Below are 22,313 nucleotides of genomic sequence, written 5' to 3'. Positions count from 1 at the left end.
CATTTTTGTAGCTTAAAGTACCTTAAATAGAGAGAATTGCTCTCGGCTATTTTTTAAATCTCAGTAACAAGTTTAATGTAAAATTTGTATTTTTTTAAAAGTATCATGTACCTTTGTCGGTCGGTGACTAGATTTATAGCAAAAAACAATCAAACAACAAATATGCTATGAAGCGTACATTAGTTCATCAATATACATATTATGTTAGAAGATTTAAAATATGGATAGTATTTTTTTGTAAATATTCACTTGATACGCATTCAGGAACTACTAGTGTAACGACTGAGACAATATAATAAACTCGCATACAATCAATACATGCCACATGTGAGTTTACATTTCTACCGTTTGAAGTACCGAGTATTAACTAGCTGTAAGTGAAATTTGTTGAATTCGAATCTCAATAAAATCTTGATGACAGTGTATTTTTTTTAATACATATAATGTACTAATTTAATCAATCGGGCGATCAATATTTAATTAATTTAATAACTGGTGGTAGGTCCTCTTTTGAGACCTCGCGGGTAGGCATCACCATCCCACCTATGTCTGCGGCGAAGCAGTAATGCTTTCTAATTTAAAGGGCGGGGCAGTCATTGTATATGTGACGGAATTTAAGTTGTTGATGTCTATGGGCTTCAGTAACGAATTTAACCGAGATAAGCCGTGGAGCTAGATCGTAGGCCGAGATAAAATTAATGTGACAGGACACTCAGAAATATTTAGGGAATAGCTTAAATAATTTTAAAATTAGTAATCGTTAAAGCAGAGAAGGTACGGTTAATTTTGATATTGAACTCTGCATAGGAAGGTCATATTACATTTGTTCTGAAAATAAGTTGGTTGCTAATCGTCTTTCGAATCATGAATATCTAGAAGACCCTATAAAGATTTTCTCTAGATTAATGAATAAAATCATTAAAAAAGTGGTGTACATAATCCCGTAATGTTTCAAATAATATTCAATTTGAGTCACTCAAACAAATTTCATTTAAATATAATATACCTTATTAAATTGAAATGTATCTTTTTTTAGAATTAGCCGTTTGATAATTAAAACTTAGAAAACCGGGATACATTGTTAAGACTTTTAAAGTTAATTCACTATAGGACATTTTAATATACACCCCGTTCTTCATCTTTTCAATCGTGTCACTCTTGATAGAGTGGTCGTGTGATGTCAACATTTCATTGAATTGCATACATAACGGAAAACAGTACAAAGGACGATTGAAAAGGCAATTAAAAAAAGCGAGGTAATATCGTAAATGTGGTATAATTTTGTCTATGACTCGCGAATGCCGAAGACAATCTTAAGAGCCTAATAATAAGAAATATTTTTATTACAACTCAATGTACTATATTTTTTTTTGTAAAAGGAAAAGTAAGCTTAGATGGTAAACAAATATTATTAACGTTATCATTGTGTATCTTATTCTTATACCTTTAAACGAGTAATTCTTGTAAATATATATAAACTGAACCTCGGAAACGGCTCTAACGATTTTCATAAAATTTAGTATACGGGGGATTTCGGGGGCGATAAATCGATCTACCTACGATTTAATTTCAGAAAATGTTGTTTTATTCGTGTTTTCAATAATCAACTCTTCCCGACATCTATTGGCGAATAATAATACTATTTTTCTTAATTGAGGGCAACTAACCGCTTTAAAGACACAACAAGATGGCGTTATCAAAAACAAAACCGGTCATCATCTAGTTTCAAATTAAATGAAGTTTTGAATTGAAAATATTATCAACCACTTGATACCTCTCGGACATTTTAGCTTGAAAGGTGTTAAATAACTACACTACAAATTCCGTACGTATATAATTACGTTCCGTGAGTATATCTAAATTACATATTTTAATTGCATTCTACCACGATACAACAGAACCGATTATTTCACGTGTCAAATCAAGAATGATGGCTCGAAAATAGCTGCTATTTACACAGTATTAGGTACATGATGACCCGGGCTCACGAATGCTAGCCTTGTGACCCAAATACCCGTTCTGTTTGAGTGCATTAATTGAAAAATATTTAACCCTTGGAATGAGTCGAATTTTCGCGTGCGATTCAAAATTTGTTATTGGACCCGTAGACTTCGCTTCCAACAGCCAGGAAATAAATAAAGTTATAAATAAAGATAACAATAGTTAGCTTGATACTGTATTGCTTTATTTTCAACTCCACTTGTACAATCTTTAGATATATGCTCACTACATAATGCACTGTTTTTTCTGCAGTTTTTCCAGACTACCCCCTTTTTTATTATGTCGTCCCTACTAATGCCATTGCTCCCACAACAGTGTTGCTATTTAGCAATCTGAAAATTGTCTTAATTTTAACATGCTGAATTTTATATCAGTCATTTTACAACAAACCTTACAGACCGATTTTTTTATGCACTTTCAATATTGTAGTGTTATTATTAGTTTTAGTGGAAGCCAGTTTCTTGGATTAGGCATTGGTGGTAGAAGGCGTATTACAAGTCCACACAGATAGGCTCCAGTATTTTGCCTAATTCTCGAGCGTTGTAGTCATAGGTTTCGGTACAAAAATTCACATCGTGATATTTTCGAAGTCATCGTGGTCTAAAGGATAAGACGTCCGGTGTATTCGTATCGAGCGATGCAACGGCGTTCGAATCCCGCAGGCTGGTACCAATTTTTCTAATGAAATACGTACTTGAGATGTGTTCACGATTGACTTCCACGGTGAAGGAATAACATCGTGTAATAAAAATCAAACCAGCAAAATTATAATTTGCGTAATTACTGGTGGTAGGACCTCTTGTGAGTCCGCACGGGTATGTACCACCACCCCGCCTATTTCTGCCGTGAAGCAGTAATGTGTTTCGGTTTGAAGGGTGGGGTAGCCGTTGTAACTGTACTGAGACCTTAGAACTTATATCTCAAGGTGGGTGGCGCATTTACGTTGTAGATGTCTATGGGCTCCAGTAACCACTTAACACCATGTGGGCTGTGAGCTCGTCTACCCGTCTAAGCAATAAAAAAAAGGGCTTAAGTAACCACTTAAAACCAGATTAGCCGTGACTCACTGTAAGCATCAATGAAAACACATCTATGTATAAGTTCATCAAACTCAATAAATATAACCTTCGTAGCATTAATTAAGGAAATATTTAAAAAAAAAATACTATAACAGAACGCAAAGAATTCTCAACAAACATTTTCATTAGCATTTCGATAGCTGGAGTATTATTATTTAAAAAAACATATTCACTCGCGTATCGCACGAGGTGGCGTGTGGCTCGCCCATCGTGGTTTCGTTCGTTCCACATAAATCAACATTATAATTTTTGCTAATTCAAAGCTTACATAAAAACGGTTTCGTGCTGTCTTTATTGTGTAACGCAACTACTGGTTCCACGGTTAGGAGAATAATAATGAAGTTACGAGAAGTGAGAACATGGAAAGTGTATTAACAGTATTTAGTTGCAAAACAGTATTTCAATGAATGCGGATCGCCGCGCCCGGAGAAAATGCTTGGATTTTCAGTATACTTCACCTCAACGTCAGCCATTTATAGTTTGGTTAAGTAATAAGATCTCGAAGTGAAATTAAAGTTGTATTTGAAAATTTTAAACAATTAATTATAGCAGTGTTTGCTCCTATTAAATAGGGAAATTTTAGATAAGGACGATAGTATTTTTTGGGATTTAAATCGCGTTAAAATTTTCATTAAAATGATTACGACACAAAATGGCGATTAGATAACAATTGATCGAATACAAAGTCATTGGGCCGACCAGTGGTCCTCAAAGTGCAAGTACTTAAATAGACCAGTGCTTGTCAAAATGGAAGCACTTCAACAGAGTCACGACGACTTGTATCTCAGCATGGTTTATTATACAGTGATTTGTGATATAATTAACGTGAGCGACTAATAGTTGGACAAAAATAATATTCCAAATGCCTAATGACAAAGGAATCGTTAATTTGGTCAATATAGAGGTAATTGGGAATTATTGAATATTTTTTCCAACTCATTCAAAATCCTTAATGTTGTCTTTTCAAAATCAGTCCAATTAACTTTTTAAACAAACAATATTTTATGGCTTCAGCCTTTGATACAAAATGCTGTACGGACTACGTTCCTTTTGCATGCCCAATGAACAAATAGAACAAAAAGTTTATAGATATTAAAAATCGAATCTTATTAGGGAAAATTAAACAAAGCCGCTGGACGTAGCTTCTCGAGATCCTCCAAAAAGTCCACTAAAAGAAGTTTTAGTAAATATCCACCATTTTACTGAGATCTACTATATATAGTATACTACTACTACTACTACTACAGAGAGATACTATGTTTCATCCCGTCTCATTTCATTTCATTGCATGCCAATTGACTAATGTTCCAAATTAATCAATTTCATGTGACGCCATATTATCAGGCTGTATCTTTGCCTTTCTCATTGGAAAAATAGAACTACTACTACGAATCTAAATAGCTATGTCAGTGAAGTCCTTTTGGATTATTATATTTTATCCTTTTGGATTATTGATATACTATAAGATATACTCTATCGAATTTATTAAATAGAAAGTCGCTTTTTTACAATAAAATCATATTTTTTACACTATTTTTAATTCAAATTTATTAAAAACTTTTTTCTATTTTTTGAAAAAAAAAAAATTAGTTACAATTTTTTTTTTCTTTTTTATTGTATTGTCATCGGTCCTTAATGAGTACCAAATTCCGAGTTAATCGGACGTTTTGAAGGGGGTCAAAATCATGTTCAAAGATTCCGTTACAAACATACATACATACGTCTGAAGCTAATAAAGGCGTATTAAAAAGAGGACATGCTGAGTAAGGGCATAATAGGGGTAGGAAGAAGAAGAAGAAGAAAACGAAGAATAGCTATCTAATACAAATACTTCTTACGTTATTGCATTCGTGTATGAGTTTGTACGTAGGACAGTGGAAATGATTAAAGAACCACAGCGTTTATTGGATGAAAAAAATAAAATTACTAGCTTATCACTCCTTCGGCTTCGCTTTTAAAGATAATGTAAAAATACCGACTGGTCCATTGTCAAATCTAAATGTTCGATTTATTATTGATTTGAACGCCCTAACTACGAGTAGTAGTGCGTTTCGGTTTGAAGGGTGGGGCAGCCGTTGTAACTATACTTGAGACCTTAGAACTTTATCTCAAGGTGGGTGGCGCATTTACGTTGTAGTTGTCTATGGGCTCCAGTAACCACTTAACACAAGGTGGGCTGTGAGCTCGTCCACCCATCTAGGCAATAAAAAAAAAGTTACCAACTGTATCTTATTTGTTTCATAGTAATGATTGAACCGGCTGTATGTATTCCGTACGCATAATAATTCGGGGATTTATGAATCCCTTCGCTATACAAGGCTCCTGATTTGCATAGTGTTCGCGCTGAGCTTAGGGGTTCGTATTGAAATAGCGATATAGTTATGTTACGTAATTGCTGAATAATCTCGTTTTAAAATTTTTTAAAGTTGTTGTATTTAAATTTGCTGACGGGAATTTAGGTATTCAGTTTTTTTTCTCAAAATTTAAAAAATGATATAGTCATAAGTCAGATAATGTCAGTGTCAGCAACACTCCCGGTTTGAGCCCCGTGAGCTCTCCTATACGTCAAGAAGAAGCTCAAAAACCCTCTCAAGGCTATCAACATATGTAGGAAAAAAGTAAAATCAATGCTATATTGCTGTACTGTTGTTGACGCTTTTGATTAAATATCGGCAATCTATATATTAATACGTGAAGCAAAAACTTTGAATCTCTTTTTACGAAAACTGCGCGGACGGAGGAGTATGAAATTTTCCACACTTATAGAGAATATAGAGAAGAAGTGCACAACGCTAATATTTTTTTTTAAATAATGCATAAAAGATACAATTAATCGATAAAGAAAACATTACACACACTACGTACCGTGTATTTGACGCACACACGCATGCATACTATTTATTGTCAAGATTTTGTTCTTGAAGTCTGTTGTCAAATTGAGAATAGATTAAATATTATGTCTTTGTTAATATTTTTTATAGTGTAGTCTTGGCGAAATTTGTGATTATAGAAGTATAAAATACAATCATAATAGTGTACAAACTTACAATTCCAATTAATTATAGTCGAATTTCGACTACTACGGGACCTCTAGTTTTATTAAAAGTTTCACTTAAACATTCTAGCTTACATTGTAATTGGTCAGTTTATTTTTGAACGTGCGTTATTTCTCAACTAATGTCTACTTACGCATTTCATGGTTTTCTTGACTTATTATTTTAAATAGGGTGTAGTGACAGAAAATGATTTGATTGGTAGTATCATAGTTTCTATTTTAATCACAAGGCAGTCAGTTCCGGTCTGACGCTACAAAATATAAAAAAAGTAAGAAATATTGAATACCGCCGAATATTGTGTGGAGTTCGTTGTCGCAACTGAAAAAAATATATCCAAATATGCGTCGGAAAAGGATATAACTGAGCGATGATAAAAAAAAAACAAAATTACTAGACAAAATAACTAATTACCACGATTTTGTAATTATTTACCGTCTGGTTTCCTTCGAGAATCTTCGCTACTTATTCACAATTTAAGCCAGGGTATAAGATTTAATATTTATTATACGATTTCCATTACTCATTCGATATTACTGGTGACGACACTGAACTTCAGTAACAAAAAGTTATTATAGTATATTATAACCAGAAAGTTACTTGAAGAAACGATTATGATATCTGTAGCGACATCTATCGGTTTTATGTTTCCGCGTTTCTTACACGATTGTATTTCAAAGTCTAAGTAAGACATCTGGTAGATATTTTAAAATGTATGACAGTTGCACGAGTATAAATCTACTATTAAAGTACATTTTTACATTTAAATTATATCAAAAACAAATATGCCGTTTCTGCAGACCTTACAAGCTCACAATACGTTGTGTCTTTTCTAATCGTCTATTTTATATTGTTAAGATGGGTGGATGAGCTCATGACCCACACGCTGATAAGTGGTCACCGGAGCCCACAGATATCAAATAAATGTCGTCACCCACTTTTAGGCATGGCTTGGAAGTCTCCGTTTTTACAGTACAATGGCGGATACAACCTTCAAATCTAAACGCATTACTGCTTTACAGCGGAAATAGGGGGGATGGTGAGACCTACCCGAGCGGGCACACAAGGTCGCCCATCACTAGCTAGCCATATCGCCTGACGATTTGTTAATGTCAAAAGAGTATTTAAAGAAAATAACTTATGCTTCGCTAAAGCTTCCATATTCTTTAGATAACAAATCATTCTACATACTTGGACTAAAAAAGTAACATATTGCGTGATACTGTAGACAAATATGAGGCATTCCGAGATAATTCCATTTGATACATTGACGACGGACATTCGGTTTCTGTTCGCTGTTCGTAAGGCCTTTTTATGGGTACTTTAAGTCGGTTTTTATTGCATACACTGTTCGTCCTTATATGATATTTTACCAGCGTAAAACACGAAACAGCATTTATTCCCTTTGAACTTGAATGACAAAAAATACCTTTAAAAGAATGCTTTTTGTTTTTGTTGTGCATTGTTTCTTAAGTGAAAATCAAAAAATAAAAACAATAAAATGTAGTCAAACAATTCTAAGGTTATTGTTATTATTATTATAAATTAGCGACCCGTCCTCGCTTCGCTTGGGGGAGTAAATTTTATTATTGATTTTAATGAAGTTTCTTTTATGCAAATATGAACCTGAGAAAATTATGTAATATAGGATATTGTATAGCGAATTGAATGTAACCTCCACGAGACTCTACCACGTGGCTCTCAAAATATTTGTAGACTCACTTCTTGCTGCTTCTGGCAATTCATAGAGCTACAAACATACTTTTCGCCCTTTCAATTGATACACTATTTCAATTGGAACCTGCCAACATATTTTGCAGCAGACATGTATTGGGAAAAGTTCATTGTTTTTAATATTGTTATTACCTTGAATGTGGGCATAAATTACATTACTGGTGGTAGGACCTCTTGTGAGTCCGCACGGGTAGATACCCCTGCCCCGCCTATTTCTGCCGTGAAGCCGTAAAGCGTTTCGGTTTGAAGGGTGGGGCAGCCGTTGTAGCGCATTTACGTTGTAGATGACTATGAGCTCCAGCAACCACTTACCACCAGGTGGGCTGTGAGCTCGTCCACCCATCTAAGCAATAAAAAACAAGGGTGCGTGTACTTATGTACGCGCGTAAGAACTTATACTTTATTTTTATTAAATTTATTTCTTTTTTTGTTTATTTAAATTTTAATCAATTTGAAGAAAGATCGATTAAACAACATCCTCAAACCCGCATATTGGACATTTCTTTTCTTGACATCGTATAAATTCGGTAATTCTCGGTACGGTTCGGAAAGTTCCCCTGTGGCTATATTCAGACTCGCCAAGCTACGTCGGTCGTATTGTAATGAGCGATTTAGTGGGCAACTTCATTCTGTTAATATTGTGTCACGGTGCGCGCGCATCGTAAAATTTCACTCTCATCAATTTTTCATAACGCGTCTAAAGAAGTATAACTTCAAAAAAAATATAATAATAAGGAGTTCCCTTTGTGTACTATTTCGTACGTTGTGCGTTACAGTGTGCAGCTGGGCGCGCGGCGTGGCAAGAGGCGGCGGCGCTATCGGTGGGGGGAGGCGGCGCGGGCGCAGGAGGCGCGGCACGGCGCTGCTCTGTCCTGGGCGACCACCCCGGCGCCCGCCGCGACCCACGTGGAAAATGGCATCGAAACAATCGCGTATGTAGTTTATTGTCTTTCCTTTGTCGTATCACTCTTGTTAGAGCGGTCGTGGTCGTCATCCAGCACCATTGCTGTGGGCAGATGTTATGCGCCTTACGAGCAATCGCCACTCCTCCCGGTGTGGTGAGCCTGGTACACTCATGCAAACAGCCGCCAACTGCCGACTTGATCTGGTTGGTCCATCGCATGGGCAACCTTCCACGCGGTCTGTTGCCTTCTACTTTGCCCTGAACGACAAGGCGCTCTATGGAGTCATTTCCTCGCCGGGAGACATGTCCAAAAAAATATTTTCGAAATCATGTTTGGATTAGATCGAATAGGATCAAATCGACGGGTAAAAGGCGGTTTGATTTACGCGCCATTTTCGTAACTTTACCGGAGCCATTTAAAGTTTAAAATTTGGAAAAAAACATCATGACAAAAAATATCTTCAGCTATTTGAATAGGGTTAAGATAATTGTATTTTAATTAAAAACATCGTATTGTTGATGCGTATCTATACATATAAATAAAATTGGAGTGTCTGTTTGTAATATTGAAATAACCGCTTTTTACTACATGCATATGAATATATAGACGGTACATACACCAAAATATTTTTTTTTACAATTTTTGTCTGTCTGTCTGTCTGTCTGTCTGTTTGTTCCGGCTAATCTCTGTAACGGCTGGACCGATTTTGACGAGAATTTGATTGATAGGTAGCTGATAATATAAGGAGTAACTTAGGCTACTTTTTTTAGACTAACTTCGCCCCACGGCGTCATACGGCGGTACGACAATAAACGTGGGTAGGTAATATCGCGGGACTCGGCTATCATCAATAATAAAATTTAATATCTCCGAAGCGAAGCGAGGGCGGATCGCTAGTACTAAATAAAACCTTTAATTACAAAGACAAATGTGGCTTATTAAGCGAAATGTCTCGTAAATCAAATACCTACCTCTCACTCCTCGAAATGATGTAAAAATCTTAAAAACCAAACAAGTCTAGTAGTAGTAGTAGTAGTAGTATTGGGAAAATATAATACTTGACGGAAAAACTTAATTATCATGTTCTTTTACTGATATTGACCTCTGAAGCGAGACTTCTCTGTCACAGCTTAGTATCACACCAGCGATATCTAGGGTGACCCACCGGCCTACAACTCTATTTCGAATATCCTCAAAAACTAAATTGGTGGTAGTACATCTTGCGAGTCCGCACAGGTGAAGCAGTAATACGTTTCGGTTTGAAGGGTGAGGCAGCCGTTGTACTGTAAAAACTGAGACCTTAGAACTTATATCTCAAGGCGGGTGGCGGCATATACGTTGTACGGCTCCGGCAACCACTTAACACCAGGTGAGCCGTGAGCTCGTCCACCCACCTAAGCAATAAAAATAAATAAATAAAAGAAAAAAGTGTGTGTGTGTGCAAGTCACACACGGTAGAAGTGAAACTTATAAATAAGATATACGTACATATTATGGACAATGTTTAGTAGACGATAGTGGGGATGCTACGAAGAGTCGCATAAAGAGGAGACCGAGAACGTCTAATATGTTCTATCTCATTCTCTCGCCGGTTGAATGCTATACATTTATGTATTTGTGTCTCTATGGACTTATTTTTTCGTTTCATCGAGTTTGAAATCACAATTCTAAAGAAGTTTAACTTCAAAAAGTTCTCATTGTGCGATTGCTCTGTTATCTTTTAGGTCCGAGACGCATCATATGGGTCATCATCAGACTCCGACGGCGAGTTGGAGGGCATCAGCGGCGAGCCCTGGGGTGTCGCGAGACTACTGTATGCTGGTCTGGCTACTTTGGCCGTCGGTCTCGTTGTTTACTTCGTTGGCACCGGAGACAAGGTACACTCAATGTGGTGGTAGCTATCATATTATATTTGACAGCTGCCTGAATCTCGGTAACGATATTTTCCGATTTTTTCGGACCCTCGGTATACCGAGCAATTTCGCGCACTCGGTGGAAGATCTTCCCTTTGTCGTTAGCCCTCAAGTATACTATCAATTATTTTACTAATTCAAGAGAAATTGTTCAAAAGTAACCCGCAGATTGTGCTTCTAAAACTGGTTGAGCAATATGAGCGGAAAAAGAGAAGCAATTCGGCGTCTGAAATGACATCAGGATGATTGTAATTCAGTTGGCCCAACAACTTAATAAAGAGCGTCGATGATGCATCTATCCTTCCAAGCGTTCACTTTGGGGTTCTAGCTTTGAAACAGCAGACGCGTTGCCACCCATAGGCTAATGATTCTCTTTTACAATATTAGTTTCTTTTACTAACGTTTTAGGGTTTCAAAACGCCGGCCCTACGGCTGGTGGGGCCTTCGCTCATTGTTGCGGGTCTTGCGTGTTGTCTCCTTCGTATCGCCTTTTGTATATTCGCCAAGCCCTGCTGTCGTCGACGGACCAACTACAAGGAGAGCAGAAGGTGAGTTTAATAACATGCTAATGCGGCGCGCGTCGACTTCTCTGAACGTTATTGTGTGTGATAAGTTACGAATAAAACTAGACTAGTACTACTAAAGTATTATCTTTGGTTTTTATGAGTTGAATATAAAGTAGGGAGAAGCACCAGCTACGTCTTGAGGGGATTGGGAAAAATACTGGATGGACCGAAATTGGGTAGGTTCATCAAGTTGCATGTTCTACGCGCTGCTTGATGAGGTTGATATGGACGGTTTTAATTAATTAAATTTCAAAAAATATATACTAATATAGTTCTCAAGTTATTTCTAATACGAACACAGTATGAGCCTATGATGTTTCGAAATAAATTTTTTTTTTTGTATATAATAAATAATATATACATACATACAGTGGTGGTCAAATAATTAGAAACACTTTTTATGAGTAAAGAAAGTATAACTCCAACGTAAAAATGTTCGTAAAAAATATATACATTCAATATCAATCAATCAATTATGCAATAATCTATATAGCCACTGTAATAAAAAAATCATAAAATATAAAACCTAAATTGCTTTTAATTACAAAATCAGTCTTCCACATGTAGGAGATTATTTTCTGTTACTGGCCGCTTGGACGCATAATTAAAAACATTTTACAAAAGCATCTATCCTTAGCTCGTTCTTTTTTTGAAATTTGAGAATAATATTTTTACATTATTCTCCAATTTCAAAAAAAATATATTAATATTTTTATATTACATATTATAATGAATATTTTAGTTATTTTTGTTATGTAACTGACATTTTGAAAAAAAACTGACTATTTTCATTTAGCTACTGAACAGCACAGTGTTATTTTATTATTAATAATACACAAAAAAAGATTATCGGCCAATAAAATTTTTTTAATATTTATTTAATTTTTACTTGATTGTCGTGTTAGACTGTCTGGCTGTGTCGAGGGAGAAGAGATGCCGTTGGCGGGGAGCGGGTCGCGGGGAGTTGGACCCGCGCAGTGCTCGCCCGCGCGACGCCTCGACGCCTCCTCCTGCGACGTGTCCAGCCTCTCCAGCGGGGAGGAGGACGAGCGCATGCGACGGTATCGCACCGCATCGCTGCATCCTCCTATTTTACACCAGGTAGTGTGGCTAACTACGTAAATAGACATACGTGTTCTCCTGCTGCCAGTCGAATGAGACATCGTTTGCTTTACGATTGACGTCACTGTATCGATATGTACAGAGCTGGTATACAGTATAGCGTAAGGTTTGATTACGGATTATAAACTATTCCCGTGTTTAGTATTAACATATCGCCATTTATTACTTACTAGATCTATTGTTCTGACGCTGACCTTATTCTTATTCCAGTAGAGGTATAGTATAATGTTTCATAAAAGGAATTTCTCTGCCAAGAAAGAAATCACTTAATCGCTTTTAAATAACACGTCTCTATTTTATTTATAAAAATATGATGACACAGTAGCTGAGTGATAATTTTGAGCGACACGCCCGATAGACAAAAACGACAAAAAAAAGAACACGAACGATCAGAAATCAAGTTTAAATTTTTGCCAACAAAAAAAAAACATACGAAATTATTAGGTAGGTAGTATTTAATGATTCAAACGTAACAATGTAACAACTTTCATTGTAACTAGCGTACTGCCTTTTTCGTTTCAGGTCATGGCGCATCAAAATGGCGGACAAAGCGGCCATCGGTTATCACCACAAGGCACGTTGCGACACAGTCCGTCCCCGCAGAGCGCGGCTCGGCACACGCCGTCACCGCACAGCACTATGCACCACAGTCCGCCGACGCAGGCCGCCGCCTTGCCCGGTGCAGCGGTGCAACAAAGTGCAATACCCAGCGCAGTGCCGCTAAGCGCTACGTTACCAAGCGCAATGGCGTCGAGCGCGAACAATGCCAACGCTGGTCGCCGACCGCCCCCTCGCAACGTCTCGTTCGCCGGCGGATCCGACGGCGAACTCGTCCTTAGTCCCGCCCAACTACGGTCCTAACCTTAAAAACAATGCGTGACTCGCGTTACCTTACCTTCCAATCGGTCATGTGATTCAATGAAACTCTGTTATCATGTGTGAAACGTTTCCGCAAAACACTCTACGGATTTATAATTTATTGGCACGTCTCATAATAGTCTTACTGGAATCTATGGTAAAATAACTAACATAGTGTCATAAATTAGTGTTTCAAACAATAAATAAAAAAAATCTTGATTTACTTTTATGATTTTTTACAAATTCTCTAAATATTACGTCACAAAAAATGTTACAATGGAGTGTTTACATTTTCTACTATTACTTACGTTGCTTCTAATCTGTGGACGCCTTTAACTATTTTACAGTAGATTTCGTGTCATAATATATCTAACTCTAAGATTTAATCTTAATTCTGTAGCGATTTAATACTGAATGTGCTAGATTCACTGTCTATAAGTCAACTAGTTACGCTCGACGGGGTGTGAATTTGTAGAAGAAAAAAAACTACCAAACTGACAATTTTGAGGGACTGTGGTATGATGATGAGTTACACCAGGTTAAGTTTTTTGCATTTTTTTTATTTTGTTCACAGTGCAGTGATAAAGAAACAAATAAATGTACACACTTAAATATATTAAAACCATTATGTTCTTAAATAAAATTGTTAATCATTAAATTGTTAACGAATGCAAGCAAGTTCACATCACGTCCGTGTTCGAATCTAAATCTTTAATAAATTATTAACTAAATTGTGTTAAATTGCCTACTATTAGACGCGAATTTATATTTAAATACTTAAAAACATAAAATAGATTTATAACTGACAATAATGATTGTTAACTGATGTATAAAATGTTATGGCGTGTGTGCGTTAATTTTATTTAGTTACGTCCAACAATATGGATGTAGTTCAAGCGTCAAGTTAGTAGATTAAAAACTGAAACAAGAACTTGCATAAATATGTTTTTGACAGATAAGCTTCACAGTCGATTCGTAAGGTTGTGGTTTAAATTTTATTACGATTCATCAATCCATCGAATTATGTATATCGAAAAATAATTTTACATCACTAAACGGTTTAACTGTGTGGAAATAAATAGCCTGTAAAATTACGAATTAAAATTAAAGAGGATTTTTATGATAACTTGAAGAGTGATATTGTGTAAATTTTTTTATTTTATTTTATCATCGAATATTTTTTTCAGGTTTAAGCACACGCTTATTACACAATCATATTAAAAATCATATTAAATTGTGAAAAGTTAACAAATTCTTTGGACACTACTTCTCGGGTGCTTCGTAAAAAAAAAGATTGAAGTTGCGCTATTTGATTGAGAGGATTACTGAGGAATATTGTAATAACTAATATAGGTCAAAAGTTCGAGTAGCCAATGGTTATAAGTACAAAAAAAAAAATTATGTCAGAAAGAAAATCATACGTTTAAAAGTATCATTTAATTTTTAATCATCCAATTAAACAAAAAAAATCCAATTAAACAATTAAACAAACATACTTGGAATCTCCATAGAGATTAACTTAAACCAAACACTTAAAAATTCAATTAAAATTATAGTTACTCTATCGTTGAAATTCCTTTTTACAATTCTTTCAACCAAGTCAAATATATATATTTTTAAGTCTGTTATTTATTTTACTTACTCAAAACAATACTTTAGTAGCTCGTTGCCGTCCATCAATGCTTTTATCTCGCTGGTCACACACACAAAATACTAGCGATATCTTGCCGCGTTATCAACATTCGGCTTAAAAGCAAGGCTTAAGATGGAGATAGTTATGCTTTTGTCTAAATAATATTTAAAAATGAATTCTTTCCGTTTTTTTTTCTTAAACTCCGCTGGTATCCTAAGGGGATATTCCAGCTAAGCTCTGGCTGATAGGTGAGCTTATATGATGCTCTACCTGAGAGAGTTAACTTTTTTTTTTTTTATGTTTGAAGGATTACTGGTGGCCCGGAGGCCTTTCCAGTTTCACCAGGACAGGTGGGCGAGCAAAGGCTCAGCCAGGAGGGATGGGATTTGCTCACAGCTGCCCGAGCGCCTCCGAAGGAGACCTAACAACTCAAGAGTAGCTGCTTCGCGAATGAATCTACTACCGGATCGGAATCGCGACCCGCTGAGAAGATCCGGCGAGAAACTCAGCGAGCTGATTCATGGGTTAGGTTGCACGGCGAACTCTTTGTCGAGTTCGACGAGTACGGTTACCGAGGTCCCTAAGCCTGCTCCTAGAGCTGAAGGCGTCTAGTGCAAAGGTTATTGGATCTGATGGATCCGTAAGGACGTGAGTTAACTTTTACGCTATCGACAACGTTAAAAAACTCGCACTAAGTACACTGTTCTTCGCAAAAACTACCATCGGATCGGAATCGCGACCCATTGAGAAGATCCGGCGAGTGGTTGACTAGTGGGTTATGCCTATGGATTTTGTACAAATAACTTTAGAAGTAAACATTATTCTTCGTCGGCTGTCGTCACAATAACCTACTTGACGTTTGAACTACACAGACACCAAATATATAAATATAGTTAGCTAATTACATAAAATTGGTGTATAGTGAGTGATATACTGTTTGACAGTCATGTTTTTTATGTGTAAGTAATTTAAAAAAAGTAATAAATATATATATTATATTAATTATAATGTGTGTTTACGCGTGCATTGTATATTGCACAGAATAGTATAATGTTTATAAATATATTGTAACAATGATATATTTTAGAAATATTTGCACCTTTCGTAGTGAAATATTAAATTGTATAACCGCAGATTTTAACTAGGATATTGGAATCGAGACACAAAATTAATAGTGTGTGTTTTTAAAATAAAACGTGTTTAATAAGTTTTTATTATCGAAACCAAAATATAAAAAAAGAAGAAATTGTCTATGAAATAAAACATTTTGATTCGTTTTTGTCAATTATATATACCTTTGTCATGAAGATGTAGTTTATTTGAATTATTTAAATCTAAGGATTGTCAATTACTTACTGATTATTTTTGATATAAGATTAGCGTTGCTGTTTATTTTTGTTGTCAATATGAATTGCTTGAAAATGTAATACCATCTAACATTCTTTTGAAGTGAAGAATGAATTGATTTATGCAAAATACCAAAAATAAATAACAATACCAAAATTACCAATGTATTTAAAATGTTGAAATCGTATGCAGATAATTTTTAAGTAATTTTTTATTCCAAAGACGAATAAATACAAAATAGACTAACCCTAACAATAATTTATGTAACAAATCTATATACATAAATTATTTCGTAGCGAAAAATTCATTTGCGTTGATGCCTAATATTTACATATAATTTCTACAAATTTATTAACTGACGCGTTAAGTTAGTATCATTTAAAAAAAAAGTATATTACAACACCAGATTTAAACATAGATTTACGTAAATAGGTGGTAAGAAAAAAATATGAGCTTCATTTAGACTAAATGGCTTACGTAACAGAGTGTTGTGTACATTAACGAAATAATCGACCATCAAACGTCATTTCCTTACTTCATCGTCTAAAAAGATAATTGAATTCGTAATTTACAACAAAAAATATATTATATCATTTTAAAGTAAAACCTGATACTGAAATGAGTTTTTGAATTACGTCTCTGGCTTCTAAAACAATGAAGTATACAGTCTTGATATTTATATACTATATGCGAGTACCTATATTTATGTTATACAAATACGTTTTCTGATACTCGATAGCAAATTGGAGCCATCGTTAAATACGTAAGAAAACCGCTGTTATTTTATTTTTTAATTACATTAACAGCACAGACAATGAAAATTTTTCTATTTAATTCTGATGGCGGATAGATTGGACACAGCTACTGAAACTTTACTTTATGCATTAATGGCTTCAGAAAAATGTATACACGATACATTTCAATTTAATGACGTCACTAGTGGGCGATTTGAAACTTTTTTTTTTGCGTGTAGGCTATATTATTTTAGGCTGTGCTTCCTTGAACTAGGTGACGCCTTACAGAGAAGTGAGAGACTACACACAGATTACTCATTAAAGTTGAGAGGATATTAAATTTTGTAACGACGAAAACGCGCACACAAAACTGGTAACAGGGTTCATTTAGTTTATTTACTGACAGACGGATTCCCGTTTACCAAACTCAAATTTTACGATAAACATTTATAAATTTTACCATCAACGAACGTATATTTTACTAAGGGAAATCCGTCAACACTTTTAATGGACTATAAATAAATCGATATAGTAATGAATTCGTTGAAATTTCGTGACAAAAATCTGCGTGCAACTGTCAAAATCAATGTTCGAAACAAAATATTTTTCACTTCGCCAATTCATATCGCTTTCGACTAATAGTATGTTTTCAGCTTGTTCAAGAATTCGAAGCGTTTTTATTGTTGAATTTAATATAACTTTGCTTTTATAACTTTGAGACGACATTACGATAATTTTTAACCACATCACTTAATGGGAAATTGCAAAATTACAGTCATGACGCAATGCTTAAAGGATACATAGGCGTTTGTCTGGTTTTTTTTTTGGAATTCATTTCAAATGTTCATTTTTAAATAGGGCATAGCATCTGAAGGGCGTATTGTGAGCTCGCACGAGTAACTTTTAGCTTACTGCCTATTTCTAAGCAGTCAGCGTTGTGGTTTAAAGTACGATACCTATTGTAGCCGTCATTATACTAAAGAGCTCTCGAAGGTGTTCACGTTTGAGTGTTTATGGGCGTCAATATAGACTTCAAAATTGCCCGAGAATATTTATGACGCGACTGATCCAATGACATGCTATCTGCGGCGGTAGTCATCACGGAACACAAGATATTTGCCAGATGCCTGAATCTCGCTAACGATATTTTCAAGATAAGCTTGCATGCTCGTATATGTATACAAGTTCTGAACAACAACATTAGGAGTGACGCTATACTGAGCAATATCACCCGCTCGGTGGAAGATCTTTCCATTCGTTGTATACCTACATAATGGTACTGGTGTACTGGAACATGGATTTATGTTTGACAAAGCTCATTTCTGGCCTTATTTAGAGTAGGTACTCTTCCTATCTCAGGGCCGCAGCTCCCAAAAACTAGCTGCTTCCATTTTATTCTATACAAGAAGATGGCCATTCTGACTATTGATAACCCCGTATCCACGGATCGTTTGCAACAAATCAGTATACGAACGAACTTCGATTCTCTCTGTAATTTTGTACCCCATGTTCTCTGAGGAATGCTCTCTAGGATTATTGGAGACGATCCCGCGTTTTTCTTTAACTATCGCACCGTCCACCACCTGAGTAGAGTACATCCATACTACCAAAAACCCGTTGCTTTCTACAGTGCGATTCTATTAGATCGATTTTATTTGTGAACTTTCCATGGTATTTCGTGAGGGCTAAGACACATCTTTCTTCAAACTTGAGGACTGTCGACAGTGATAGACAGCGTTGCTGACATCCATGTATGCTAACCTTTCTACAAATGTATAAAACATATTTATTACCCGTGCGGACCCACAAAGCGTTTTAGGTAGTTGGTAACAGAGTTTTTTTTTTTTTAATTTTAGCGTCTGACTTTTATAGCACTAAGTTTTATTTTATCGTTCGTGAAAAGCATTTTAGATACGTATTTACACTTGCAATTGCTACCTGGCGTAGCGTTCAAACCGCAACAAAATTATGAAGGTTTTAAAATATGACTCAAAGTATTATTTTAGTAATGTGAAATACTAACATACCTTATAAACATGGTTTTTTTTTTCATTATCCTAATATTTCGACCACACGATTGTGGTTCTTAATCGCAGGTTATTCAAACAATTGTTTATTTCGTCTAATGTTTATATTAAATTAATGGCAAATGATTTTCCGTTTTAGCTGTTCATTTATTTCAATAAAACGTATATTAAGTTCTGTTCGCGTTTATAAATACACGTGCTTCCATATGGCTTGCATTAACGAATGTGTAATTCGTGTTTCCTATATAAGTGCTACTTCATAGTCTAATAAAATAGTTTTATTTGATAAGCTTGAATTAAGTTTGTGGCCTAATTTTGTTCCACGTTATGATGATACTCTGATTAACTGTTGTAACTATACTTAAGACCTTATATATCAAGATGGGTGGCGCATTTACGTCATTGATGTCTATAGGCTCCAGTAAGCGCTTAACACCAGGTGGGCTGTGAGCTCGTCCACCCATCAAAGTAATAAAAAAATCATCACATAAACATTTTTTTTAGTATTGAGTGAAATTTTATTTAATTTAATTTATTGTGTACAATTGATATATGATATATGATGTACATAGTTCAAATTAACAAAATAAGAAATATAGATGTTCGCTGTTCGTTGTTCAAAAATTGTTTTCGAAATAGAATATTACTACGAAATATCCAAATGAAATTTGTACTACCTATTTATGACTACAAAAACTAACAACTGAGTGATATAACATCAAATTTATACACACGCAGCACTGATATAAACGTAGAAATATCATATTCACGTTATAAAAACAGTTTAGTAAAAAAGGACACATTACCCCGAATTGCTACTCACTAACTACTTGCTTATATTTTGAAGTCGGTTATAAATTCGATCGCTTCCAGAAATTATTAAGGTTTGCAGAATCATTATAATCAACGGAGTGAAATCAAAACGTGGATTTAAAAAATATAACTTTAACAAATACTTTTTTGTAAATATAAACTACTCTAGTGTAGCTACAGCTTACATTATAAGTAGCTTTAACAGTGTTAGCAAATACAATAGTAATGAAACGCAATTTTTTTACTGTATTTAAGTTACGTGTAGATACTGATTATGGACGTAATATTAATTATTTAGTTGTACAATACGATGTTTTTCAAAGAAAAGTACCTATAGTAAGTTGCGCCACAGAACATTTTATATTATTAATATAATTTATTCATTTTGTAAAATATGTTTCATCGTTCATTACCTATATAAACTGTTTTTAAAATTAAGTTTTATTAAGAAAGAAAAAAACGTTATTGCCATTATAGGTTTATACTAAGACGATATACCAATGAAAATTTAAAACATGTACTTTAATATACAGACAGAATTCACATTGGAGTGTTAAAGGAAAATGTAAATTGACACAGCTCAATATTGCTTGAGGTTTTTTTTTTTAAATTTAATTTAGTATACTTGTGTAAATAATTTCACATCATACCCGTGTTGTTCATCGTTTGAATTATTTATAGGCATTGGTGCATATCATGTGTATAGAGCAAATGAATAATCAAATAAATTAGAACGAAAATATAGTTGATAATATTGTTTTATTTGCCTGCATATCGTGACGAGTTATTTGGATATTCCACGGGAAATTTCAATGATCGTCGCTCAGAATAACTATTGACATCGTAATGCCCACTGAGTTTCTCGCCGGATCTTGTCAGTGGGTCGCGTTTCCGATCCGGTGGTAGATTCTGCGAAGCACTGCTCTTGCTAGGGTCAGTGTTAGCATCACTCCGGTTTGAGCCACATGAGCTCACCCACTAGTTAAGGTTACGCTGAAATAGCCTCTCAAGGCTATCAGCTTAGGTAGGATAAAAAAAAAGTCATTGTAAGTAGTCTAGTCCAATATAATTTTGGCATAAACAATGTCAGCGTCAGTATCTTCATAAAGGCAGCGCGACACGACAACTGTATCGCATTCGTCGTAAACTACATTCCTGTCCCGGACGACGCAAGACACAGCCGTCGTCGCCCGACATATCTTTTCGGATACTATTGAACTACTCTCGGTGCTTATTAGCGCTCCAAGCACCGGTCATGGTTCTCGTCAAATTTGTCAAAAGGCCTTTGGTGTTAAGTTTAATGTACAACAAAATCCACATAAACACAACCCACTGATTCCTTCTCAGTCACGACTCTTATACCGTTTCAAAAATGTAGATTTACTTTTGTGTTGGGAACTCAACGCTTACGCCAAAAATTTTAGATCAGAAAATGAGAGAATTATATGAGCAGTTCACATGCGGGAGAAAGTAAATCAGAAGTATTGTATTTTAGCCTCGAAGAAGTGGTGCTGTGAATAATTTTCGCAATTATTCTATTTCATTCGCAGTCGCAATATAAACGGACAGTTAGTTTATCGGCCAGAGCGACACAAGCGACTTTTTATCCCGGGAAAAGGCAATGTGTTTCACTGTCTTATTTATCTATTTAGGGCTTTTTTTTGTTTCCTACCTAGCTGAGAGCCTTGAAAGGCTAGTTCAACGTAACCTTAACTAGTACCTACTTGAGCTCACCTGAGCCCACGGGGCTCAAGCCTGACGACGTTGCTACCACGAACCCTAGCAAGAGCCGTACTTCGCGACCCACTGAGAAGATCCGGCGAGAAACTCAGTGGGCTGTGTCTGACGATTAATTTACTCGTCGAGCCCTTCATCGCAAGCGACGGGTTCGACGAGAACGATGATATTTAGGGCGGGAAGTCGCGGTTCACGTTCTGTAGATAATGGTAAAATGTTGCGTTATGGTAATTGAGTGTGGACTGTATTTATTGTTTTGAGATATTTATTTTACCTTTATATGACAAATTAAACACTTAATATGAGAGAAATATAAAGTTGATGCTTTGTTCTTGGCAACTGGAATTAAAAGAGAAAAAGTGTCATGGCGGACTTCGCTCGTTGACCTTTTGACGTTCAGAAACTGAACAAAATTTTTATCTATTTTTTATATATTTTAGTTGGGTGGACGAGCTCACAGCCCACCTACTGTTAACTGGTTACTGGAGCCCATAGAGATCTACGACGTAAATGCGCCACCCACCTTGAGATATAAGTTCTAAGGTCTCAGTATAGTTACAACGGCTGCCCCACCCTTCAAACCGAAACGCATTACTACTTCACGGCAGAAATAGGCAGGGTGGTGGTACCTACCCGTGCGGACTCACAAGAGGTCCTACCACCAGTAAGTTATCTATTTATGCTGCTTTCTATGGATCCGCGTAATTAATAGGATATGGGACATTATGGGTCCCTACGGGAAAGTATCACCATGTGTTTCGCCGGGTAGCGCAGATTTCGACCTCATTTGT

The 22,313-nt window shown here is 35.6% G+C and overlaps 1 protein-coding gene across 3 annotated transcripts in view; it reads left to right on the top strand.

Annotated features, from left to right (window-relative positions):
• LOC105842471 (uncharacterized) overlaps positions 1–20,537 on the top strand; it is a 120,953-nt gene extending 100,416 nt beyond the window's left edge. For all 3 annotated transcript variants that reach the window (XM_021352137.3, XM_062673440.1, XM_021352138.3), the window contains 5 exons: positions 8,644–8,799; positions 10,497–10,649; positions 11,094–11,233; positions 12,157–12,352; positions 12,896–20,537. In XM_021352137.3, the coding sequence (XP_021207812.1) occupies positions 8,644–8,799; positions 10,497–10,649; positions 11,094–11,233; positions 12,157–12,352; positions 12,896–13,234 (984 nt within the window). In that variant the 3' untranslated portion in view covers positions 13,235–20,537. The remainder of the gene's footprint in view (positions 1–8,643; positions 8,800–10,496; positions 10,650–11,093; positions 11,234–12,156; positions 12,353–12,895) is intronic.
• Positions 20,538–22,313: the final 1,776 nt, after the last annotated feature.

Source organism: Bombyx mori, chromosome 17 (genome assembly GCF_030269925.1).
Source record: "Bombyx mori chromosome 17, ASM3026992v2".
In the NCBI taxonomy this organism is placed as follows: domain Eukaryota; kingdom Metazoa; phylum Arthropoda; class Insecta; order Lepidoptera; family Bombycidae; genus Bombyx; species Bombyx mori.
Note: the sequence above shows the minus strand (reverse complement) of the source record. Positions and strands in the feature narration are given on the sequence as shown.